General features: G+C 42.5%; 1 protein-coding gene across 1 annotated transcript in view; it reads right to left on the bottom strand.

The window, feature by feature from the left end:
- Hdac8 (histone deacetylase 8) overlaps positions 1-27,265 on the bottom strand; it is a 210,167-nt gene that overhangs the window by 944 nt on the left and 181,958 nt on the right. The window contains exon 10 of the mRNA XM_055595734.1: positions 20,490-20,595. Coding sequence (XP_055451709.1) covers positions 20,490-20,595 — 106 coding nt within the window. The remainder of the gene's footprint in view (positions 1-20,489; positions 20,596-27,265) is intronic.

A 27,265-nucleotide genomic window follows, 5' to 3' on the forward strand; every position in this document is an offset into this window, starting at 1 on the left:
TCTCTCTCTCTCTCTCTCTCTCTCTCTCTCTCTCTCTCTCTCTCTCTCGTAAGGTAACACAGAGTTCAATTAACTGCATCAGATGATCCTTTACCCCCAACCCTTCTGGCACTTTCTCTTATGGGCCCCTATGCAGTATGGACGAAGGGGCCTTCCCTTTCCCTCAGGCCCAGAGTTCTGTTGGAAAAGCACTGCACAGGACTAGGCTTTAAAAGAGATCAGTTTGTTCCTTGGGTCCCTCCCTAGTCAGTCTTCTCTTTGTTCCATTTCCTTGAGTAGAAACATCAAGAGTCCATGCTACACTGCCTGCTCGTCTTCTGAAACAGGAAGAATACTATTCTACTTTAAGCTCCAAAATCTAACACAGTGCCTCATACCAGCAGGTACACAGTAGATGGACAATGATGGCTGAGTGGAAGAGGAAGGAAAGGAGGAGGCAATCAGAAGAGAGCAGTTGCTAGTCTACGTTAAAGAAAATCTTACTTAATTTTCGGTGCTAGAAATCAAATCCTGATCCTTGTACATGCTAGGAAAGTGTTCTGCAATTGAGTCTTACTTCTGTAATTTTAAAATGAATAAATGAATCTATAGTAAAATTGACTTTCTTTTTTTCACAGACCTGATTCTGAACACACACACACACACACACACACACACACACACACACACACACACACACACACAACATGTTCATGACACAGAAGAGTTTCCTACCCACCTCAGTGGCATTCTTTTGCAGTCACATCCTCCTTGCCTACCTTGCAGCTACTGATCTGTTCTGTTACTGTAGTGTTTGTTATCTTTTCAAGAATGCCATATAAAAGGAATCAGATAGAGTGCAGAGCCATAGGAAATTGCAAATAACAGAAGCAACAACACCCAATTAGCATTTTACATGATTGCTGTTCATCTCAAAACTAGGAAGTTGACATTGGCATAATTCACAGATATCATTCTACTTCATGAGTCTGATATGCACTTGTGTGTTCATAAGTATAAAGTTCTGTATAATTTTATCACAGTATGGATTCATGTAATCTTTATTCCAATCATGATTCAGAACGATTGCATCATAATATAGCTCCCTCCTCTTGCTATGTCTTTAAAATTTAATCCCTCCCATCCCCCCTTCTCTAAGCTCTGATGACCATTAATGTTTTCCATCTCTAAAATAGTTTCATGTCCAGAATGTTACATTAATGGACTATTATAGTACATAAACTTTTGTGACTGGGATTTTCACTCCAAAAGCCAGACATGGTGGCACATACCTGTAATCCCAGCACTCAGGGAGGCCTCTAAAGGCAGGTGGATCTCTGTGAATTCAAGGCCAGCCAGGTATACACAGAGAAACCCTGTTATATCCCCCGAATCTATCCAAATGGGGAAGAAAGAAGGTGGTAAGGGTGAATATGATCAATGTATATGATACAAATGTGTGGAAATGGCAGTGAAACATGCCATTTTGTATAATTAATATACATTAATAAATGTAAAAAAAACCATTAAAGTTGCTGTGTTCATGAAATACCAGTGCATGTGACATGGTCTATTTAACCACCAACCACTGAAGGACAACTGAGCTTTTGGCTATTATAAATAAAGCTTCTATGACCATCCACATACAGGGTTTTGTGTGAACACAGTGTACATTTAGTTTTATAAGAAACTGCCCAAGTGTTTCCCAGAGTCTCTGCCATTTACACTCTTACCAGGGATCCCCACATGCTCGCCAGCACTAGAGTTATTTGTTCTCCCTCTTTTGGTGGATATATAGTGTTATCTTATTGTGGTCTCACTTCGATTGATCCTAAAAGCTAATGATGTTATTTAAACATCTTTTATGTGCTAAATTTGCTATCTGTATATCCTTTTTATGTCTTATGCCCATTTTTAAATTTGTGTTTTTTTTTTATGCTGAGTTGGAGAGCTCTTTGTATATTTTGGATACAGATCTGTTGTTGGATATATGATTTGCAAATATTTTATCTCAGTATATTTGTTATCTCTTCATTCTACTAACAAGTCTTTTGCAAAGTAAAAGTTAATTTTGATGAGGCCAAATTTAGCAGGTTTTTTTTTCCTATATTTTGCATCATGTTTTTGTTGTTTGAAACTAACTCAAAATGCTTGGACCATGCTAACTCTGAATGTCTTAGTTCATGTCCCTTTAAGTCGTTTGGGTTGCCAAGCCTAACTTCAAGATGTCTCTGAGTTCTGTCTCTTTTATCTTGCACTGTCTTAACCTTTGTCACATTTCTTTATTTTGGTCACTGCCTTAGCCTCTTCACTGATGGTCTTGCTTGTAGGACTGTTTCTTGGCAACTGCCAAGTGTGGTCACACCCTTTCTTGAGCCAAGAAACTTCAGTATTCCCTGACAATCTGGAAGGAAAGCCTAAAATGTTATCCTAGACAGGACTCCGTACATAGACCCTGTCTATGGGGCCCCTGTAGAAGACAGTCCATAGGCTGATGTCCTGAAGCAAGGATAACCTGTAAGCATAGCTAGTTCTTGGGGAAGAAATGAATACATGAAAGGACAAGAGTGTGTGTCACTGTGATTTAGCAACACATGACCACAGAGAGGAAAGGTGGGTGCTGTATTCTGCTGCGCCCGACTTACTCTGTAGTTACATTTGGAGGCAATTAAGGAAAACAACAAGAATAATTTCTACCAAGAGTTGATGATGAGCAATGTTGAATTTGGGTAACAATAAACATGTAAGCTTAAATAATGCCCATTGTTTCTCTCCTAATGTCCAGCTTTTCTAGCAGTGGGTGGTAGCCTAAGAAAATTCTAAAGGCCAACATGGTTTGAGGCCTGGGAGACAGTATAAGAGAAAGGAGCAAATAGAACTCAGAGACATCTTGTAGTTACAGAGGGCAAACCTAAATGCCAAGAGGGCCAGAAAATCTATAGCATGTGAGCAAAATCTAGCTAGGGCAAGACATGGAGATGCTCTGATTCCTTTATCATTTTCCCACCTTGAATCATGACCAGTATAATAAATAGTTTCCTGCTGGGTGTGGTGATGCTTGCCTTCCATCCCAACACTTGGGGTCAGAGGCAGGCAGATCTCCCCATCCGAGGCCAGTCTGATCTACATAGTGAGTTCTAGGGCAATTTGCGATACATAGACCATGTCTCAAAAGTTTCCTTTTTACTCAACTACTATAAAAGTAAATAAAACTAAAACAGTGGAAACCCATGCTTGGCCTAGAGTAAGACATACAAATGGGAGGGATAGGGGTTGTGGCAAACAAGATGTGCATGTTTGCCAATTGGATCTATCCATTCACCACTAGGCATGGCAAACAGGCTCGGTGTGTCACTATTTTTTTTTTTCACTTCCCAAGTGAAGTCAGAAATACACATTTTAATGGAAAGTTTCCACAGTGTTAAATGTGGAAGACTGAAAAGTTTAAAGAATATGAATAGTCACATCACTTTTGGAAGCAAAATGTAGCTTTTGGCTTTTCTGTTTATAATTTCTAGCTTACACTCAGGGTGCTCCAATTTTTTTTTCATACATATTCAGGTTTGGGTAATAAATTATACCAAGATTTCACCTTTGATATACAAGAAGACCTTCTGAACCAGGACTCCAGAGGCCTAGGTCCTTTTGATTCATTGGTTGGCTCTTTTTGATTTTCTGAGACAAAGTCTTGCCGTGTAGCCCAGGCTGGCCTGAAACCAATGGTTGTTCTGCCTCAGCCTCCTGAGTCCTGGGTTTACAGGATGTACCATCACTCACTGACACACTCATTTGCTTATCCAGTTTTTCAATTAACATTTATGTAGTGGCTTTCTTCTGCCTTGCTTGATTCCAGGGAGCATTTTCCTTAGCCTTACAGCAGTTTCAGGTTTGCAGAAAGACTGAGCAGGAAGTACCCAAACAATGCAAGATGTTAATAGGAGGAAATAAGTACCTTCTTTACTTCCTGATAACACAGCTGATCCACTCACCTACTAAGAGTTAACTTGGGTAGTGCCATGTTCAGACGATTATGAATAAAGCTGCTATAAACATTCATGTGCAAGTTTTTGTATGAACATGAGATGTAACTTACTTGGGTAGATACCAAGGAAAGCAACTGCTGGATCATATAGCAAGACTGTTTAGTTTTGGCACAAATTGGCAAACTGTCCTCCCAAGTGGCTGCATTCATCTTTGAAGCTGGCTCCCCAACTCTTCTCCCATCTTGTATATTCAATTGTGTAGCAGCCAGGGTATTTTATTAGTGCTTACGTCAGACTGCCCCCCTGACTGTCCCCCCCTCCCCATCTCAAAACCCACTGGCCTCCAAGTCATATCTAAAATTGAATCTCTGGATTCTTGCCTCTTGCCTATTCCCTTGCTGTTCCCTCAGTTCTAGCCACATGGCTCTGTGGTCTAAACATGTATCTCATTTACCTTGCAATGCTGTCCCCTTCCTACAAACTTGCCATTCATTCTTCCCTGAATGACTCTGTCCTTGAGTAATCTAATTTTTGACCCATCTCATCACTTCTGTCACCTTGAGTCTACAGACTTAAACCCAAAAGTCACCTCTGAAAGGCTTTAGGGAACACCCAAGTTAAATAGCCATGCCAGTCACTTTTTTGCCATGTGGTCCCATTTTATTTTCACTAATGCACTTAGCATCAGTACTTCTTTACTTCCTGTCAGCCTGTCTCTTTTTACAGGCTCTGTGAAGGTGGGAGCTCTGTCCATCATCCTCACTGCTCTGTCATCAGCATCTGTTACAGAGCTTGGCACACAGTGGAGCTCAAGACCCAGTCATTGAGGAACTAATTTCTGCAGAGCCACAGGGCAGCTGACTGAGTACTTACTTGCTCAACTCAGGAGCTGAAACTTAACTCATTCCTCTTAAGGGCCTTATGAACATGGTTGAAGTGAGCTAATACATGCCAATAAATGGAGAATCAGTGCTTTGGGCTGGGTGGCAAATGAAGGTTTAGTCCCTTTCTTTTTAATTAGTACATACTAATTGTACAAAAGAATGAGATTTACTGTAACACTTTTTTTTTTTTTCTGAGACAAGGTCTTTCACTATGTAGCCCTAAAACCCACTCTATAGATGAGACTGGCCTTGAACTCAGAGAGATCTGCCTGTTTCTGCCCCCCAGTGCTGGCATTAAAGGTATGCACTACTACTCCCAGCTTTCTTATGACACCTTTATATGTAAATATAATGTACTTTTATTATTATTCACTCTCACTACCATTTTCTGTCTGTTCCCTCCCTCCCATAACAAATTAATTCAGAAGACAACGTCATAGCAGGCTGAAGGAATTCCAAAGTGACCCTAGAATCCATAGAGACTAAATGGCTCCTCAGAGGAGCAGAGAAGTGAATTTAGGATTGTTTCTCAAACTACTGTTATATGAGTAGTCCTTTCAGGAATGCTGTCATATCTACTTAACATCTCTCATTTTGAGGCAGGGTCTTGTTGTGTAATGTCAGCCTCAAACTTGGGCTCCTCTTGCTTCAGACTCCCACATGCTGGGACTGCCTGCAGGCACCACCACATCCAGCTTGCCATTTAACCTTTTTTTTTTTTTAAAGATTTATTTATTAGTATACAGTGCCTGCCTGCATGCCAGAAGAGGGCACCAGATCTCATTATAGATGGTTGGAGCCACTATGTGGTTGCTGGGAATTGAACTCAGGACCTTTGGAAGAGCAGCCAGTGCTCTTAACCTCTGAGCTATCTTTCCAGCCCTTCCATTTAACCTCTTTACCAATAGTCACCTATTATTTTTCTATATCTCCATTCACTTTAAAAAATTTAAAAGCTATTTTGGTGTTATCTATTCTAAGGGGCAACAAAAGTAATACTATAAAAACAGACTTGCTGTACTTATTCTATCTTGGACATACATTAAAAGACTCTTACAAAGAACATATCTCCTACAGAGGTGCATGAGGCACATGTGAGAAATAATCATAGGAATGGTTCCTGGGGAGTTGCTATCCAGGCGGTTCTGCAGCCATCAGGAACTTCCTATCCTTACCCACCTGACTCCCTTAGTCCACTGTGGTCCACTGTTCTGTGCATTCAGTGCACACACCTTTACTTGGCCAGCAGTGGTGTCTTTGCTCCGTTCCTGTGTCATAGAGAAGATCCAGGCACATTTCTTGCCTTTTAGAAGCTCCTGGTGCAGTGAGGAAGATGTGTGTAGGACAACATGTATGTGTAGGCCATCCACAGCTGCAGGGCTACCTGATACCCTTACGTATAATGCTAAGGGCAGAAAGGGCATAGACCGTCTCATAGCAAGTGGCATCTTAAAAGGAAAAAGAGAAAAAATGTTGCAGGTAGCAGGGATATAGTAGTAAGTATAAAGACAGCCACGAGGTTTTTGTGGCCAGAGCTCACGATGAAGGACAGGGAGGACTGAGGTGGCTTGAACTTTTGGGAGAAGAGAACGTCTATGATCTAGAATGAGCTCTCTAGTTGCTGACAGACAGGGTCTTCTTGTGAGGATCTTCCTTTTTACTGGGGACAATGGCAGCCCAACAGTTCTTTCTTCTCTTAAAAGAAAATTATTTATTATTGCTGAGTCATCTCTCCAGTCCTCTTTTGATGCGGCATCACTCTGTAGCCCAAGGTGCCTTGGATTACACTCAGTAGCTGAGACTGGCCTTGAACTTTGAGCAATCTTCTTGTCTTAGCCTTCTGAGTGCTGGGATGAGAGCCACCACATCTGGCTCATTCCAAAGGAATTCTAGCCAGATTTGGGCATGTTGCTGACATGGATGGCTGATTTAATTTTTAGCTGGCAATTGTCAACTGTGTTGCCTGCCTCGGAATGTCAGTCTTTTCTGTCATCAGAAACCTTTTCAATGACCATTCTGTAGAACCACCAATTACCATTTGTCTTTTTCCTGCCTGAATTAGAACCTAGGGTTGTGGATTAATCCCACCAGGCTCCTGGCACTTCCAGGCTATCAGCACTTAAAGCACATTTACCCTGTAGCTTGGGGTGCTCTCCTCAGCTTGCAAGGCACCACTGCAGGCTCAAATGGAATTGAAGCAATTTCTAAAATAACCTATGATTCATTTTTTTTTCTACCCTCCTGTGCCTAAATCTGCTGGCTCCATGTGGAGGGATGGGCACAAGAAACTGTAGAGGTGACATCACAAGAGTGGGCTGCATGCCTGCCAGGCAGCTCATGGAGCTGGCCTCAACAGTTGTCGATCTATTGGGCTGGGTGATTGCCTCCAAGGCATTTGGGAGTCACATCTCCCAGGTCCTTTTTGTCAACGTTCCTTCTCCACTGTTGCCTTTTCAGACAAAAATTCTGTTCTGGGAAATCAAGGATAATGGGAAAAACAGAGGTAGGAAGGATAATTCAGCTTTACATCTGTATAATGCTTTAGAGTTTCAAAATGACTTGCTCCACACAAACACAAGTTGGAAATGGAAGCTGAGAATTTCAGCTTGAACTACAGACAAACATTTGTTGTCTTATACAAAATATTATATCTATTACTCACTTCAAGGCATATCTCAGTTAGGCCTTGCATGCTACTAGAAGGTTTGAGAATATCTCTAGCATCTTGGTGCTTCTTAGATCATGGACTCAAGGGGACAAAATGGTCTGGTAGGCACAGCCTTTTATCTATGCCATCTCATGGGAGCCAGCAAGTCGTGCCAGTTTCAGCACTGCCAGCTCCTTTTGTACACCCTGTTTTATAATCTCAGTGGTCCTAAGACCTTTACTACAGCCAAAGGCATGGCTACAACTATGGAGCCTTGAAGATAGGGTGTGTCATGAACATCTGGAAGTCCCACTCACTGCCAGAGTAGCTTAAAGGCCTATAAAGGGAAATTCACAATTCAGGTCACATCAGCCAGGCTGTGGATCTTGAAGGGAAGGGCCACTGAGCTATGAACAGCTGAGGAGTGGGGTGGAGGGATTCTTTCCTTGGAGGAGTCATAAAAATAGTTTCTAAGCAGTCTCATGTTTACTCTGTGATCTTCCAGCACCTGGTCCCATCATGGCTTGCTGTCCCTGATGCTCTACTGTCAGGCTCAACATGAGATGTCTACCTCCATCTAGCTTTCCTGCCTTGGTCTTGCCAAGCATCATAGCCACCAAACTAGATGCCAAAGGGGTGGCACAGTCTTGCTTGTTCCTCTTAATTTTAGATTAGATTTCAGTGTCACTATTTTTGGGGGTGAGAGGGGAAAATGGAGCAAACCACATACTCTCAGCAGTATTGCAAGAGTGGCAGGTGTTCCTGCTATTGTGTTCATAGATGCTACCAGTACCATCACCACCAAATGAAATCCTAGGATCACAGGTGTGGTCATGTCACTTTTATAAACCAGGATGCTTATGCTCAGGCAATTCTTCTGATGGCGATCTTAGTTGAGCATAACAGTTACTGCTTTGATGGCTGAATCTGTAAACTGTAGGTAGCAAGTGACTGGCAGTGCAGGCAGCCATTCACCACCTCCAAACGATGCTTTCCAGAACTTGAGTGTAAGTGCGTACATGCATATACACATAACAAAGTGGATTAAGGATCACCACCTCAGTCTGTTTTAGAGATGTGAATAAAAATCTTGGTTTGGGACTGCTTCCTCTCTGGTTGACTGATTTTCCAATTGATTTGTATTTATTAGCTAATGAAATTAGAGTTGTAAAAATGATAACAGAAACACAATAAATCTCTCCCACAACTGGCTGTTTCTGTGTTACTATGGTGCATTCCTCACTTTGATTACTTCAAAGTCTATTATTTTGTTTTCAATTATTCTGTTTTTCTGGCACTGGAGAAAATCAATTTGTTTTATTTTCTCTTATTCATGCACTCAATTATGCTCTTCGGGCACATTTAATCACTTTGATGTTTTCATTTTATGGCCCGTTTCTAGGCACTTCAGCTGCTTTGCTGCCAACGGGCAAGCAGGACTAATTTGCATGTCATAATAGACTTGAAATTCTAACTCAATTTAGAAATCTCTATGAAATCCCCCCTCCAAAATATGCTTGGAGCTACAAAGAGGCACAAGGATGCACGAACACCAGGATCCATAAAGATACTTTCCTTTCTTCAAAGGTTGTGGCATTTTGGTGACTGTGATTGGGAATGTCCCCATCCAGTAGGCTGCATGTCTATGGAATCTGCTGCAACTTTGCAGAGAGAATCTTGTTGCAGCTGCTCCTAGGCGGCCAGGCTCCTGAGTAGTGCCTGCTTACTTTGCAATCAAATGACCCTCAGTGCTGAGCTCTAGACAGCTCTGACCTCAGGTGGCTAAGGAGCCTCTGTGGAGACCAACAGTTGTCAACAGTTAGACATTCCAGAACCCTGAGAGGCTTACCTTATTTTGTCTAATAACTGCCTACCTTCCTTTTGCCTCTTGATCATTTTAGCACTAAGAACTGAAGAAGACAAGTGTAGTGCCATAGCTTTAGGCATGGACTTTGGGAAGACAAACAAAACAATGTTTAAACATATTGGAGCTGCTGGCTGCTCTTGAAAAATTTTTGATTTGTTTTGTGCAATAATCAGCTTTACCAGGCAGAAGAAAAAAATGTATTTCTTCTTCTAAGGATTAAGCACAATCCTCACCTTCCCAGGTGGAATCCACATCGCTCCTCCCATGCCCTTTCCTTTTCTATGGCCTTGTACAAGGTGATTAACCCTTGAAAGCCTTGGTTTCCTCACCTATTAAATATAACAGATACTTTAGAGACAGCTGTGTGCCCTAAACTTCAGTACTGCCAAGATTTTTGCCTTATTTGCACAGAGAAACCATTCTTACATAAACTTATTTTTAAACAGTTTTATCATAAGCAGTAATATCTATGAGACTGAAAGGTTTTAAGCTAATGAGACGGCTCAGCAAGGCTGACAGCCTGATTTGGATCTTCAGGACCCACCTGATGGAAAGAGAGAACTAATTTTCCCAAAGTTGTCCTCTGAACTCTATATATGCACTGTAATGTGTGTGTGTGTGTGCACACACATGTTAAATTAAGCATAATACAATTTTTAACTTAAAAAAGTTTCATGTGGCATCTTTACTTCTAGTATACAGTAATACACACAATAAACACACTAAAGCCATTCCTTCCATGGGTCTTCAACCATGCCTCTGCTTTCATCTAGAATATTCTTCACCTTATTTTGTACAACTTCAGTCACTTTGTTAAACTATTAAGATTCTGTCTAAAATGGTGCTCCTTTGAATTAATTAATCAGTCATCAACAGTAAATATTTGTTTATTTGCTCACAGTGTATTTGTTTCAGTAGACTAGAAGCTTTATGATGGGCAACGTCTTCATTTTTCTTCGTCTATGTCACTAGTGCCTAGGGCAGCTTTTGGTACAGCGTGTGTGTGTGTGTGTGTGTGTGTGTGTGTGTGTGTGTGTGTATGAAGAGCTGAAATAGAAAATTAGGCTAGCGATATCTTGACTCCTCTTTCACTTCTGTTGAATTCCAAATAGACTCCCCACCACTGCTACATCACTAGAGGTCCCATGGGGAACAGTTAAAAAAAAAAAAGGCCAGCTATAAAGCCCAGTGTGGTGGTACAGGCCCGTAACTCCCAGCACTGAGGAGGCAAAGGCACAAAGGTTGAGTTTGAGAGGCCAGCCTGGATTACAAAGGGAGGCTCTGTCTCAAAAAAAAAAAATGTGATTCTTCCTTCTTGACAAGGTATAATATCAATAGAGGTCTATTGGAAGCATGAATTTGCACTCATGCTAAGCGGCAATGAGGTATCTTTGTTCTCAAATTGTTACTGCTGGCTTACTGTAGAACTCAGATGTTTTATTTGATTAAAAATTAGGGTGGGGGAGGCAGGGACCTAAACCAGACCTAAACATATTTCAGTAGAAGCTAATCCTTGGTGGCACAGGTCTGTAATCCTAACACTGGTGTAGGCTAAGGCAGAAGGATTGTAAAGTCAAGGCCTGCTTGGACTACGAAAGAAAGTTCAAGATTAACTTAGGCAATTTAATATGACTGTGTGATGGCTATTCTTGGTTGTCAATTTGACTATACCTGGAATTAACTAAAACTGAAATGACGGAGCATACATACCTGTGGGGTATTTTTGGAATTGGAATAGGAAGATCCCTTTCTAATTCAGAAGATAAGATGCACCTTTAATCTGGGCCACACCTTCTGCTGATAGCCTATGTAAAGGACACTGAAGAAGGAAGCTTGCTTTCTCTGTCTGCTTGGATTCTTTGACTTTCCACCAGTAGACAGCCATTGTTGGACTGGCCATAGCCTGTAAGCCATTCTAATACATCCCCTTTCTATACAAATATATGTATGTATGTATTCATTCTTTAAGTTCTCTTTCTCTAGAGAACTCTGACTAATACAGACTCTATGTACACATGTCTTCTCTCTGTCTGTTTCTCTCTATGTGTATGTATGAGAGAGAAAGACAGAGAGAAAGACAGCGAGCACTTTCTTCAAAGAGCACAAACAACAATAGCAGTAACAACAAAACTTTTCTATTTTCTGCAAGAGATAATATAGAATTGGTGTCAGTTCTTTATTTCAGTAGAATTAGGATTTTCCATTGAAGCTATGTGGGCCTTGAATTTTCTTTTGCAAAAGGCTTATCATTTCTATGTTGATACTATTATGGTGAAAATATATTCTAGGTAATTTCAGTTATTTTCAATTGGTTGAAAATAGTTTTATGGCCCAGCCTACGGTCCTATCTTGGCGTATGTTCCTTTAGTACTTAAAAAAATGTGTATTATATTGCTGTTTGGAGTAGCCTATAAACGTCAGTTTGAGCCTATTAGTTGATAGCACTGTTGAGCTCTTCTATATACTGGTTCTTTTCTGTCTACTAAAGTGGTTGATGAGAGAGGGAAGCTGAAGCCTCTAACTCTAATCATGATTTTTTTTTTTCCTGAAATGAGGCAAGCATTCTATTGCCGGGTAATATCTTCTCAGCCTACATGATGCATCTTCTATTTCCTTGGACAAGACAACCATATCAGTTTTCCTTCAAGAATTTCAAGACAGTGCTGTTTGAGGCATACACATTTTAAATTGCTATATCTTGGTATATATATAATTGCTGTATCTTTATTCTATGTTACAAAATATTAATGAAGAAAATGAAAATCTAGCTGTATATGGTGACTCAGGCCTGTAATCCCAGGTGTGTAGGAGACTAAGGCAGGAGGACTGAAGCTCCTTAGACTGCTTGGGCAGTCTAACAAGAGTCTGTCTCAAAATAAAAGTGAAAGTGGCTGAAGATGTAGCTCGGTGCTATAGTGGTTGCTCTAGCATGCATAAAGTCTTGGGTTCAATATTTAACACAGCAAAATTAACAAGAAGAAAGAAAAAGAAGGAATAATAATAGTGATAATACGATGAAGAAGAAGAAAGAAGATGATGGTGATTTGGATCTAAAAGTTGAGAACTTTTTATAGGTTGGAAGACTCAGCATAGTAAAGATGTCAATTATATCCAGAAGAAGCATCGGCTTAACACAAGTCCTTTCTAAATCACATCAAAATTATTTCATAGAACTAGACAAGGTTATTCTAAAGTTTACATGGAAAGGCAAGAAACTGGTTTAGCTTAATTTTGTTTTACATTTAGTTATCTAGTGTGTATATGCATGTGTATGTATGTGTGTGTGTGTGTGTGTGTGGAGGTCAGAGGATTACTTGCTGGAGTCATTGGAGTAAAACATTGCCTCAATGTTTCTACCACATGACCACATGGGTCACAGGGCTTGAACTTAGGTCATCAGGCTCAGTGGCAAGAATCTTAACCTCCTAAGACAGTTGATCAGCCCTAAATAATTTATTTTTTCAGACACGTTCTCACTATGTAGCACATGCTAGCAATGTATTGCCAATACTCCTGCCTCAGCCTCATGTGTGCTAGGACTGCAGGTGTACACCACAACATCTGGCCTTTAGCTAAAATGATTTTGAAAATGAGGAATCCTTCTGAGTATAGGATTTATTATATAGCTATGGCACCCACAAGCATGAAGGAACAGGTTTATAGATCGGTTGAGCAGAAGGCAAAACCTAGAGATCCTAAAATACTTGCTTTAGAGTGTACGGCATTTTGGAGAAGGAAGCATTTGGATTTTCTACCCTTTTGCAGGGCAAAAGAGGATTTACATTTTTGACAAAGGATGATCTGAATTTCAAGATAAATAGAGCACCCGAGAATTCCTAGAGTTATCTAGAAGAAATGGCACTTGAAACATTTAAAATACCCCCCAATCCATTTTTGAAACGGTCTGTATGTGTGGTGGCCATATTTTATAATCTGGAATTGGAAAATAAGATCTAAAAATAAGGATTAAAGTTCTGACTTTTTGGACAGGCTATATAACTCCTCTACTACTGAGTTATACCCCTAGGTTTTACCATCTTTTTCTTGTCAGTCTTTTTTTCAAGACAGGGTTTCTCTGTGTGACCTTGGCTGTCCTGGGCTCGCTTTGTAGACCAGGCTAGCCTGGAACAGAGTTCTGCCTCCTTGAGCGCTGGGATTATAGGCATGTGCCACTGTGCTAGGCTCATTTTTTTCTTTAAACAAAAACACCAACAAAAAACATACATTGCTTTTTTTCTGACTGTGAAGCAATATGCATTCATGTTAGAAACTGAAAAATATAATAAGAATAGAGAGTAAAGAAAAATTACTCATAACTTTAATCTTCAATAACAACTGTTAAAGTACCTTGGTAATGTATCATTGAAGATGAAGCTAGCTGGATATGGTAGCACTTCCTGAGAGAGGAGGATCATGAGTTTGAGGCCAGCCTGGGCTACACAGTAAAACATTGCCTCAAAAAATGTTATCCTTGAATATAACTACTACTATCATTTCTTTTGGGTGTTTTTTTGTGCATAGTCACATACTCACATGTGTATTACATACATTTATAAAATTGAGACTTGGTGGCATTAAATAATTTTGTGGTGTGTGTGTGTGTGTGTGTGTGTGTGTGTGTGTTTTTACTTAACATATAGTACTTGTGTCACCCAAGTATTTCCAAAAATTTTCTTTGTAGTTGGTTGCAACAAATTTTTCTACATAAAAATATCATGTTATAGTCTCGTTCTAGAACTTAGAATGGCTTCCACTCTTTTTTCTATGTGATCTGGACTATTCAACCTAAAATTCAGTTCGTGCAGCCAGCTCTGTCCTCTGCATCTGTGATTCCCTTGCTGACTATCACTTTTGTACCCTGCTCTATTCAAATCCCCCAGCCCTCAGGAAATAATCACCCTCAAGTTTTACTCTCAGCTGCTTCTATGCAGTTTCAGCCCTAGGGTATCTCCATCTATTCAATGGGTTTCAGTTTTGTGTTTTCATCCAGATTTCTCAATTATTCACAGGAAGCAGAGATCATATCTTCAGCTCATGAAGTGCTCATGACACCAAACACATGGGAGGTTTCAAAATGAGTTGAGCTTTAATGTGAAGACAAATCAGATCTCTTAAAACTTCACTGATTCAGAATGCATCCTGGGAGCCCATAAAGGGTAGGAAGGGATTATAAATAGGAACAAACAGGTGAGGGATGATTAGTAGGCATGACAAGGTAATGCTACCAAGTGGAGGCTAGCCACCAGGCCTGGATTCAAATCTGGGGTTCACTATTTGCTGCTCTGTGACCATAAGCATGGTATGTGGTACCTGTGGTTATGAGTCTCCTACTTCGTAAGGCCGTACATGAGATAGTATACGTGAAATACAGAGTGCAGTGAGTGTGTGGTACACTTGCAGTTAGTTCTTACCTCTTGGTTTGAGGTAGAAATTTCCAGTTTTTGTAAGTAATCTGCCAATGGCCTTCACTTCCTGGTATGCTAAATTTAAGCTGCTAATGTATTATTACCTTGGGGAATACCCTCCTTTTTTTTTTTTTTTTTTTTTTAGAATTTGTAAACATTTTAGCAGGACTTATTTTGTAACTTATTTTGCAACAACAACCACAGCGAACTTTTCCATTCCTTATTTCTTTAGTAAAGCAAAGACAGGCATCTGCTCAGTGGGAAAGTGTAAGCAGGTGGCAGGCTCCTGGAGTTTGATGGGGGATGGGGAACGGAGACAGAGAGGGCAGGGAACAGGAAGGGGAGATAAGGGATAGACTTCACAGAGATCTTTACTCAAAGCCAGGCAAACTGGCTCAGGATTTCCAGCACAATCCTGCTCCAAAGTCCTTCTAAAAAAACGTAAAGCAAATGGTCAGTCTGTCCTTGGGATCAACTCTGCCTCATCACCCCTCTTCAGGCTTCTCAGACAGCAAGAGGGGGTATGGGGTAAGCCTCCTATCTATGAGGTAGTGTCCCTTCAGGCATAACTGCTTTGGGCTTAGAGGCTCCAGCAGTCCTTGAAGTCTGAGTCCCATTGCCAACCCATAGGATACTACCAACTACCTTCAGACTTCAGGCTGCAATGGGGGAGGGTGGTTCTTTCTGCTTCCCCTTCACAATAGAATATTAGGAGCACAATAGAATATTAGGAGCAGATTTCGAAGGGTCTCAGCATGCGGCTGTGGAACTGGAAAAAGCAGACTGGAGCTGGTGGCCATAGTATACGAGACGTGTCTTGGAGCTGTGGAGCTAGCTCCTTTTGTCCTGCCCTCTATTTAGCTCAGAATGGAGTTCAAAACTCCAGATTTCAGTTGGGTGGGATCTGATGGAGCCCTGGCATCAGTGGAGGTCTGGGGAACACTAAAAGGCATAGATTAGGGGCCAGAACTTTAGGGGTTGCTCATGGACACTTTCCTCTTGTTTCCAGTGATTTTCAGGATTTCAGGTGCTTTGGATCAGCTGTACGGAAGGAGCAGGGTAAGCAGTGTAGGGGTAAGATGAGTTTCCTGGGGTTGGGGTCATTGGATAAAGCACATAGGATAAGAATTGTGAGTATATTTGACAGGGCAATGCTGCCAAGGAGAGGCAGGGAACCGGAATGGCCAAAGAACCTGACTGCAAAGTTCCCACTGAGATAGACCTGGGTTCAAAGGTCTGTGCTACCCCTTGTGACACACTGTGAATCAGCCTGGAAGTGGTTAGTAAGTACTTGCTGAATGAAGGAAGGGGACCTTGGCTAAGAAGTCACTTGTTCTCTCTGAGCCTTAGTTTCTTCATCTAGAAGAAACACAGTAAATATTATTTTTATTATTTCACTTGTGTTTTCTCCCCCTCCCCCCATGCTTACATCAGTCTGTTTGTCCCTCCCCAGCCTGTCCTGTACAGGTTGCTGCACTGTCAATGTTCTTCAGTAAGGATTGCAAAGGGCAGGTGTGCCGGGGCCTTGTTCTTTCCCCTTACCTCCTCTTCCTCTTGATACTATTCTTTTCTTTCCGCATCCCAGGACAAGTTTGGGGGCTAGTTCTGGAAAACTCTGAGCATGTGTTGAAACCTCCAGTTCTAATTCCACGTCATGCAACTGCACAGTGCACCCTCCCCTCTTTTCAGAGGGTTGGGTCTGGCTGAAACAGGAAGCTCAGAGCCCCAGGTGGCCCCTATTCACTTCAAATGCCATCGGTACTGCAGAGCAGCAAACCTCTTACCTCTACCCCATTTCCCCATGCTGAGCTAGCTGGGCCCCTCTGGGGACTGATCACATCAGCACTGTTCCAGCTCTGGAAGGTTCAGTATGAGCTAATTCCTCTGGAGTATGTTAACCAGAGGAAAGGCAAACAACTTCAAGCATGTGGAGATGGGGCAAGGACGATTTCACACTAGTAGTCATGAACTGTGTTCAGTCATGCACTCTCTAATATGGACTTTCTTGGGAGCAGTGAAATGTACATTTGGGGTAGTTCATTGGGGACAAGAAGGACAGTTTGTGAAAAGAAAAACAGACCTTTTCTATGTCTAAAATGAGTAGCTTAAGTTGACTCTCTTTTTCTTTTTCTTTTTTCTTTTTAAGACTGATGGGGAGAAAAGATGGGTTAAGTGCAATTTACATCTGCCTCTGCCTTTAGTTCTCCTGTGGCATGTACAATGTGTAAAACTCTGTAAGATGAATCTTCTGGGGTTTGATTTCCAGTAGGCTAAAATCTCATTATTTATGTTTCTAAGGGATTGAGTGAGAGAACAGAAAAGAAAAAAAAAACAACAGAGAACAAAAACCCAAGGCTGAACAAATTCAACTAGACTAAGACCTACTGGGGATAAAGTCCCTTGCACAGTGGCTGAATTCATTTATCCCCTTCATGTCCTCTCACCTTCCCTAAGCAACCTGTGACTGGCACCCTGCTCTTGGTTTTAATGGGACGGGGGAGGCACAGTGAGGAGCAGCCAGTGTCACCGGGTTTTTCATATGCAAGAACAAATGACAGTCCTGAAGGCTGGTTAAGGAAATCTTTCAGAATACAGAAAACTCAAAAGCCTTTCCACACTGACCATTGTCATGGCAACACACTATCTGATGGCAGCCTGCGTAACCAGGCTGAGGGGCACCTGGTTATGCAGTATCAGTATAGCAGGTTAGCTTGGCCATTTTGAGTAGCATTTGCACTTCTTTCTAGCCTCAATTCTTCTAGGTTGAGCTGAGTTTTCTTTTTAGTTCTGGACTCATGTGCTTTGTTAATTTGCAGGGCTACGGATGGAAAAAACTACAAAAGAGAGTGAATGGAAAACCTGAACATTTCTAGTATTCTATGTTCACTGTCTGTGCCGCCTACCCTCCTGGCTCTTTGTTACCCATTCTTATTGACTTCATTTCTCTTTGTGTCTGTATCATTTCTTTCCTATACTCAGGATTCCTTCCTCACCCAACACAGTGACTCATCAGCCAATCTAAGCTTTCACTAGATCCTTTTCATTCTCTCTGTGCTGTCATTGCAATGTAGAGTGTCTGGAATTTTAAGGTTGAAAGGAACTCTCTCCCAAGGCAAGAGGAGTTCTTTCAGCCAGGTGATCCTCTATTCCCCACCCTCCATCCCTAGTGACAGTCATCATTCTCTTCTGGACACCCTGTTCCACTTTGGACAGCTCTAATTGTTATAAATTCCTCCTCCTAATGAATGAAAATCAGTCATTTTATGTCACCCATCCATGAAATCATCCCTATGCCCTATAGCCAGATAGAGACTCTCCTGCTCTGTGACAGCCTCACAGAGAACCGAGGCAGGTCTCATTCCTCCCCACCCCCACCCCCAAGTTTTCTCTTCTCCAGAAAGCACCAGCTACTCTATTCAGACCTCTTGGTGCTTGGGCTCCAGTACCTTCCCCAGACAAGCTGAACTCCTGTAACATTTATTTATCTAGAACATCCTATTTATCTAGAGCTGTTTTAAAGTGAGGTCGATAGTGCATTAGCATTTCTGGAGGCCACCTTGACCTGGTGACTTATACCGAACTCTGTGTCAACTACCATCTCTAATTCTCTTTTAGACAAAATGCTGTTAAGCTGCATCTCATTTTGCTTGCATGTAGTCTCTTTTGAGAACCAAGTTCCTGGCTTAGATGCTCTTTCCCTGCTGAAATTCATTGTGTTACTGTATGAATTACTGCCTTCACTTGCTAATACACTTCAACAATTTGACTTCTGTGTTCTCCAGGGTATATTCTTTTTGTTTTAACTAACCCTCAGCATCACCTTTTATTTTGAGTCACCCTCACTTATTCCTTCCTCACTTAGGTTTCTTTTCTAGATCATTTCCCGTTGCATTACCTCCCACAAGTTCATTTCCCCAACAGTGAATGTCACCACTGTCTGGAGTGATGTGCCTGGGAATGTGTCAGGGAGGCAGGGACATACATACATGTGCACACATAAGGTAGGAGCAGGCTGCAGCAGAGGTGTGTATGTTTGTGTGTGCGTGCCTTGGGTGCCACCAGAATTTAGAGCCTGGATAGGAGTATGTCAAGATAGAAGAAAGAGTAACAAGAAAAACTGGTTCAGAATAAATCTCAAGGAAAACAGGAACAGTGTTCTGGAACAGAGGGAAGCCAAGGATGAGGGGTGCAGATATCCAGTCTTTATCCAGATTATAGCACAGTGAGAAGGGCCAGCAATAGAAGGAATTAGAAGGTCTTAAGGCTTTGAGAAGGGAGGGAGATGTGTTAGAAAGTGAGGTCTTGTAGAGTTGGTAGCCATTAGGAGACCAGAGGAAGGTGGTTTGATACATTAGAGGCAGAAGGTTTGGGTTACAGGACCTTACAAGGGGCAATGAGCTGTGAGTGTAACTGTGAGAGTCTATGGCTCATTAGCATAGAAAATTGTCTCAGGTCAAAGGAGCCCATGAAACAGTCCTTGCTACAGGCTTTGCTGTTGTCATCAAGTACATTCTGAACATAACCTTCAGAGAAGACCGTCAGAATATTGCACATTCCCTTAGATGAAGCCCAGCTTTGAGCAGGCCTCTCTTCAGACAGGATTACACCTCAGGAGGGGTCCAATGTGAGAGTATTGGCACCATATTTGTCATTTTATGAATAAAGAGAATTTCACTTTTTGTGGCAGGCAACATGATACCTTTGGCCTCTTAACTCCGCTAATAGGATCCAAACACACACACACACACATACATAGAGTTAACAGGAAAATTACTGCTTTAAATACTTAAATGAGAGATGAGAAGTGTTTCTTTAAAAAGGCAGCTAAGAGGCTGGGAGGGGATCTAATGGAAAGCTAAGGGCAAAGACCTCCAAAAAGTGACTGGACTATATAGCCATGACTACCATTCCTGTCTTTCCTGGGGACAGAATAATTTAGTTGGGGGTTGTATTCCTGGGTTCTAAGAGCAAGGCTGGAGCCTCCTCCAAGATCATCAAAATCCCTGATTACTCACTGGACTTCTGTAGACTTGCAAGGCTCTCTTAGACTATGTTACAGAAGTGTCTGGGGGCCGCGCATGGTGGTGCATAGCTTTAATCCCAGCACTTTGGGGACAGAGGTAGGTGGATCTTTGTGAGTTCAAAGCTAGCCTGATCTACAAAGCTAGTCTAAGACAGCCAGGGCTACACAGAGAAATCCTGTCTTGAAAAACAGACAAGCAAGCAAACAAACAAACAGTGTTTGGGGGGAGGAATTTCTTACCTATCCCAGCCCCTCAAGTCTAAATTCACCTGAGTTTCCCTCAATTTAAAGAGCAGTTTTTCTGTTTTGCTTTGCTTTTTTAGTATTGGTTGAAGACTGGGTGGTAGGCAAATGCTCTACCACTGAGACACATACCCTAGCTCTTAAAGATGGTTTTACTGTTGGCCTTTTCAAAGAAAAAGGCTCTCAGAATATTTTAGAACTGATTTTCTTTTGGAAGTTCCTTAAAGCTGAACCTTTTGTTCTTCTGAAGGTGACATTAGCCAGCCAAGTGACAATCTCAACTAGAGGGGCTTGTGTAGAATTTCAGCTACAAGATGTTAGGCTAAAAAGAGGTTTCCTTTCCAAGTCAGTGGAATGATTAGCTGCCAAAAGACAAATGGTATTTGAAGAAGCCCTCAGTGGCAGGCCACCACACACTGGGTGGAATAAGGAGGGCAGGACTGGAGGGTGGTGCTCACCTTTGATGTAGTCGAGGATTTGCTGGATGCGTTGGGGCTCATTGCGGTCTGGCCGGCAGCTTGGCGTGATTTCCAGCACATAATCAGGACCATATGCTGTGAAAAACTGTAAGGAAAAGAGAAAGGCCAAAAAAACAAACAAAACCACATAAAACCTCCAAACCAAACCACATACAAACAGAGCAATCAAAAGAAGTTCACCATTCCTCACAACGCCAGGGCAGCCTCAAAGGGCAGAATGGCACGATGTGGCAGGAAGCTCTGCCTTGGTAGTATCAATGTGTTCACTTGTTTAGACATTCAGTGACAGCCACTGTGAAGTTTGGGAGCTTACTGTCACGGGTCCCTCTGCTTGGGCCTCAGCTTTTTAGCTCCAACCATAGGTCTTCATGCTCCCTGTACTCTAGCATACTAGCTCACTGCGTTCTCCCCATGCTTTGCTCTTCCTTAGAACTCACTGCTTCTCTGAACCCCCAATCCATGCTATCTGCAGAAAAAAACCTCTTCACCTTCCAGGCACAGCTCAAATGCCAGCTCCTTCACAAAGCTGTCCTTCGTTCTCTGCCAACCTCCACAGCATTCTGCTGATGTCTCTCTTATGGCCACTATTCAGATAGACAGTACTTGCTTGCATGTCACATGCAGGTCATAGTGGCAGTTGCATGGAAGGCTATAAAGGTGTATGAGCCTTCCATGAGGGTCCTCTAGGTGCTCATAAGCATCGGACAACACTTTCTTCTCCCTACTGGAAAGGAGCTCTCTGAAGGCAGGCAGTCCCTGGGTTTTATTAATCTCTTGGCCTCACAGCCCATTAGCTTTTATTGCCTTGGATTCCCTGCTCCAGGAATGGCAAATAAGTCTACTAAGACTGCTTCAGTTTTTCTTTCTTTATAATAAAGTTTATGCTTTTAAATTCAAGGAATCAAAATAAAGCCTGGCAGATTCTATTTCTAGCTCCTCACTAGATGACTCTCTTTGACCTTTGGGAAGTCACGATATCTAATTTAGCTTCTGTTAGGGCCCACTTGGGGAAAAACACTCTGGAACAAAGGGAATCATTCAAATGGGATCAGTCTTTGAATGAGAAATATTCAAAGCTACAATTTGTTTAGTTGTTTTTTTTTTTTTTTTTTTTTTTACAAAAATAGTATTTGTATGCACTCTCTGGAGAGAGCACGTGTGGTCTTGAACACGATGTGACATTGTTAGGTGCTAAGTAAACCAGGGAATCCAAATTCCCTGAAAACAAAACCTCAAACAGTATAGCAGGCATGAAAACAGGGATCTCAATATGCTGTGACTCTGATGACACTCAAAAAACCTTCAGTTACTGCCACTGTCATTTACATTATCCTTGTTAGGAGTCTGGATGTACACCTGGCACCGTGGGAGATATTGTGGAACAACTTCTAGACATTCTAACAATGTCTTTGCAGAATCCATGAGATTAATTTTATAGGGACATAGCTTTTGCATACTGTGAAAGAAAATCCTGTGTGTTTAATTTAAAGGAAACTTCCCAAGATTGTGCTGGAGTTTCTCATGCCATGTGTGTGAATGGACCCAGAAAGGGAGACACACTTAGTCCTCACCAGAGATATTATTCTGTGATTCCTGGCACCCCAAATTTCAGAGATGGAAGCTACCTTGAGTAGAATCATCTTTACCAAATCCCAAACAGAAAAGCAGGGTTACCTGGGGTAGGGGACATATCTAGAAACTAAACACCCCATCATGGTGGAAGAAACTGGAGAAGCACTTATTTTTAGCCAAGGAGGGCCCCTTAGTTCAAGTTGTAGAAGAGAAGGCTGCAAACAGGTGTGGCGGCCTCTTCTCCTGAGAAGTGTCAAGTGATGTGCTCATCTTATGGGAATGGAAAAGACAGGCTTAGAGCCACAGAACACAGGCAGCTGCATCAAAGCAGCTCTTTGTGGAGACCCACACCCTTAGCATCAGAGTACTATAAAAATATATGAGGCAGGGTGCCTAGCTGAGATATAAAAGGAGTGACTGCTGTCTCCACGTGCAGAGCTGACACTGAGGATCTTTGGTCAACAAGGCATGCTGTAAGCTCTTTGTCTGGAGCCAGGGGTCTGGAAGAGCATGTTCTCATTTAAGCGCCTACTATGTGATTACCTACCTTTTCCTACTTCATTCAGTCCCCTCTGACAAAGAGCATATGGTTGCTAACCACATGGTCAGCTGGAGCCAGAACTGCCGGCCCTGTGACAAAACAGATCTACTAAGATTAAGTCTCTTATCCTGGCTTCATTTGCACCTGGCTTTAACTGATTGAACCACACATGCATTGCGCAGTGTCATCAATGACCCATTCTTTGCTGAAACAGACTGACTGCAGGTAATAGCCAAGTCTGGCTTTCCATGCTAATCAAATACGGTTTTCCTCAGGTCCTGCTAGTTGCACTATTCTCAGCCTGGGGGGGACCCAGATGGTGTCAGAAAGTCCCCGTATTGGAAGCCAGTTATTCACAGCAGCTGTCTGCTCCCAGTCTTTGAGGCTTGGCTTGGGTGAGGCCAAGTGAGCCCACAGGCTGTATTTAAAGCCTCGGCTCCTGTGTTATACGTTTGCACTTGTTGTGTCCTCTTTGCTAGACTACAAACCCTGCCATGTTCTCTTTGCACAGCCCATAGAGCCCAATTCAAGTCATCAGTTTTTCCCTTAAATGTATGTTGAATTAAGTTCATTTGCTAAGGGCTTATCTAGGTGTCTGGTTAACTATGTGGGGTAATTCAGAGTCACCTCAGCTCAAACAGTGTTCCTGGGCTTTGGAGGTAATGTGACAGGGTGGAAAGAACAGTGGTGCTGGGGTCAGAGACAGCTGGAATTTGGCGCCTGGATTTAGTTGTGTGTCTGGGGTAAGCTTGTTAATATGTTTCATCATTTCCACCCCAGGGATGAATAATGCTGACCTGTTTGGGCTGTTAGGAGATAATATCTATCAAAGGGCCTAACTTGGAGCCTGGGATATAGTAGGACTCTGATAAATGTGAATTCTTCTCTCCTGGGGGCAAGAGGCCCTTGTTTAACTCCGTCTCCTCTATACTCTGAGGAATGTTGGGTGAAGTGCTCAGGGCGGAGATATAGAAAGAAGAGCCTGTTCTTTTTTCCAGACCAAGTCTTCTGGCCTCCCCACTTGCTTCAGCCACTGGATTAGCCTAGGGCCAGCCAAGAAACTGACTTTTATCTCATAGTTTCTGGTCCTAGGGTCTTGCAACTTGTTACTGTTGGTTGAGGTGGAGAGTAAAAATGATCACGGTATGAAAAAAAGATGTTGAGATGGAGGGATTTGGCTAGCCCTAGAAATAGCTCATGGCTCCACCCTGCAACTGCCCTCCAGCCCCAGGAGGAAAGGAAATGGGCACACTGCAGTCCCATCCAGGCAGGTGGGTCAGGAGATGAAAGGGGCTAGCCAGCCTTCAAGGGAACATACTGCCTTTGATCTCAGCAAAGGAAAAAGAAAGGTGCTAACCCTTCTCCACCCCTTCCCCTTTCCCTGCCTCACTCCTTTTGCTTCCTGGGCTTCAGCTGAAACACTGTTGAAAGGGACATGGTAGTGTGGAGCCAGGGCAAATGGAAAGTATGCAGTGGGGCAAAGGGCTGGGGGTTGAAGGTAATGGCTGCTTTGGGGTAGTCATTGCAGGGTCTGAGTCTTGACCCCATGAGTCAATGAATAAAGGAATGTAAATAGTTTGTCTCCAGTTAAATTCAACCCAACTTAATTCTCTATTCTTGCTCAATCCTTTGCAGCTCTTGTGCACACAATGAAAACAGTACACAATTAGATACCTGGTCAAAAAGATAGCAGTGGAAGCCTTTGAGGTTGTTGTTATTCCTCCATAATCCTGCTTGGTCACAGGAAACCCCAGCCACAGGACCAAATCAGCTGATTTTTCTATCTTTCCCTCAACACTTAGTAACTCCTTACTATGTGCAGGGATAAAGACAACAAAGTGTGCTTAATAGGGGAGATAATCGCAGAGCAGTGAGATGAGTGGTACAATAATAATATAACAACAACACTGCTAAGAGAAAAGTAATGGCAGGTTTATTATTTGTCACACACTTAAAGTATCTAAGCATTGTTATGGACTGAACTTAATTTTCATAATCAATCGATACTGTTTTCTTTTTAAGATGAAAATCTGGAGCATAGATATTACGCACAAAGCTAAGATTTGGAACTATAGTATCCTGGAGATCACATCTGTAAAGTACACCAGAGGAACTGAAGTGTGTGCATGTGCGCGCATATGTATGTATGTGTGCGTGTGTGTGTGTGTGTGTGTGTGTGTGTGTGTGTGTGTATGTGTGTGTGTGTGGCCAGGTAAGGGTGGAGGTGGGGAGGAGACAGTCCCAGCAGAGTCCAGGCAAAGCCAGGAAGCCTGAAGCAGGAGAGTGGCAAATTAGGTATAATTATGTGTAAGCCAGCAGACTAGTAGGCAAGCAAGAACATTGTGACAGGCCCTGCCAAGCTATGCCTTTACCTTTGCTTTCATGAAGGCAAGAACATGGTTTTATTCTCTGCCATATTGATACTTCTTAAAACAATACTTGCACTTCATAGGTGGTAAAAAAATACTTGTGGGATAATGTGGAGAAGCTTGGAGGAGATTCAGGAAGTGAATGGGCTATCTGTGTATAGGAGACGGCTCACTGGCTCCCGTGTGGAGACTGTTGGAATTTGAGGAATGAGTGTGAGTAGGGTCACCAGTTAGGAAGCTGGTGCTAAAGCCCTGAGGGTTGCTCACAGAACTGGGACAGGGACACTGTGGGAGGGATGGAAAAGGAAAAACTTCAAAGATAGTATCAACAGGATGAAACAGTAACTGGGAACAGGGAATAAGGAAAAGAGGAGAGTAAAAGTTTTCTGGCCTTGGGGGTGTGAGGGAGTGAGTCTAGTGGGGAGCACATGCAGAGCCAGAATCTTAGTGACAATGGTCTCTGTGAGACAGTAGGCCCAGTGTAAGAGGAGGCTGGGCCTCGGACACCACATGTGTTATAGATTTGGGAATTAACAGTGACAACAAAGCTAAGGAAGCAGATAAGATTGCCTTGGCCAGCAGGGTGGAGGGCCTTTAACAGAGGGGAGAAGAGAGTCAGGGGAAAAAAAAAATTATGGAGAGCCAGAACACTAACACTTCTCGGGTGGGCAGAGGGAGTGGAAACAGTTCTGGCAACAAGGTGAAATCTCTCGGGGAGTGTAAATATTTTATTTTTACCTATGTGCATGAGTATTTTGCCTGCATGTGTGTATGTGCACCACAAGTTTGCCCAGTGCCCTTGGAGGCAAGATGTCAGTATTGGATCCCCTGGAACTGGAGTTAGAGATAACTGTAAGTGACCATGTGGGTGCTGGAAACTGAACCTGGGTTTTCTTCAAGAATAGCAAGAGCTCTTAACTGAACTGACCTCTCTTTCCAGCCCTCCCAGAGACTTGAAATGAGATGATGGCTGAAACTATCTTCCTCATGTGTCCACAGGTAGGAGTATTTGGACAGAGGCTTACTCAGGAAAGGGTGAGGATTTGGAAAGGAGGAAGTGTAGAAGAGAATTAAGATGACAGTACTTTATTTTAAAGGAATTTGATCTGGTATGGGGTTAGGGGTGATTTAAGATGAGAGCATCTTGAATATATTTACAGGCCCTGGGGAAAGGGCTCACAACATGAAGGCAGGAATGGCCTGAGAAAGATTCAGATTTAGTTATATCTGTTTTTGTGGCCCATTAGACAAAAGAATCAAAGAGGTCTCAAAGTACTGTTTTATGCATCTTTACATTACCCCTGGCTTTTAGCATAAGGCCTAGAAAACAGGTGCTCAATTCATATTTGTTGCATGAATAAAATACAGTGTGACTGAGATTTCACAGTGGTTCACATCCAGTGGGAGAATTAAGATCTTGGAGGATGGCGGTGATGGCAGACAGGCAGTGGCATGGTATATGTGGTGGGAGTTAGTTAAATGTAATCAAGATGTACGTGGGCACTGATAAGTGCCCATGAGCTCTCCAGAGCTAGAAAAGGAGAGCCTTGGCTTCAGGTTGAGGAGGCAGAACTTTCTGTGATGGGCATTGGGGCAGGCTCAAGCACAGAAAGGCTAGTGACAAATGTGGAGGCTAGCACGGTGGTATTTGGGGAGAAGCCCTGAGGATTTGAACCAGACAGTTGCTGTGGGGTGGAGAAGACAGGATGCGCTAAAAGGAAACTCGACAGGATTTGGCCATTTGTTGGCTGTGTAAGAAGGGAGCTTGTGGATTTTGACTCAGGATGAGTGGGAGGATCTCAGTGCCACTGACAGGAAACAAGTTACTGAGGTAAATTAGGCGGTGTGAGACTGGCTATGGGAAAATGGGCTTGCTTGTCAGTTGGGTTTGACACAACAGTATGGCTTCTGGGTCATGATATCCGGTAGATGGCTAGAGATGTGACAGCAGTGTGTGCAAGTGAAGTGATGACAGAGGACCAAGGTACACAATTGGAAGGTTGATATTTAGAAGGATTATTTGGGGATAAGAATTACAGTGAACAGTAGGACAAAAAAGGCAGGAGAGATAGAGAGAGAGACAGAGAGGGAGGGAGGGACAGAGAGCCAGAGCCAGAGCCAGAGCACAGTGAACAGAAGCCTCCTGTAATCTCAGATGAGAAGCAGTAAAGAAGATGCTACAGCTTGTCATGTTGGCAACTCATCCTGGGGCTATCTAGCCAGAGGTAAAATGGTACCTTCTGTCTAGCCCTCTTCCCGGAATATTCTGAGTG

Source organism: Psammomys obesus, unplaced genomic scaffold (genome assembly GCF_907164565.1).
Source record: "Psammomys obesus unplaced genomic scaffold, mPsaObe1.curated_primary_1811, whole genome shotgun sequence".
Taxonomy (NCBI): Eukaryota; Metazoa; Chordata; class Mammalia; order Rodentia; family Muridae; genus Psammomys; species Psammomys obesus.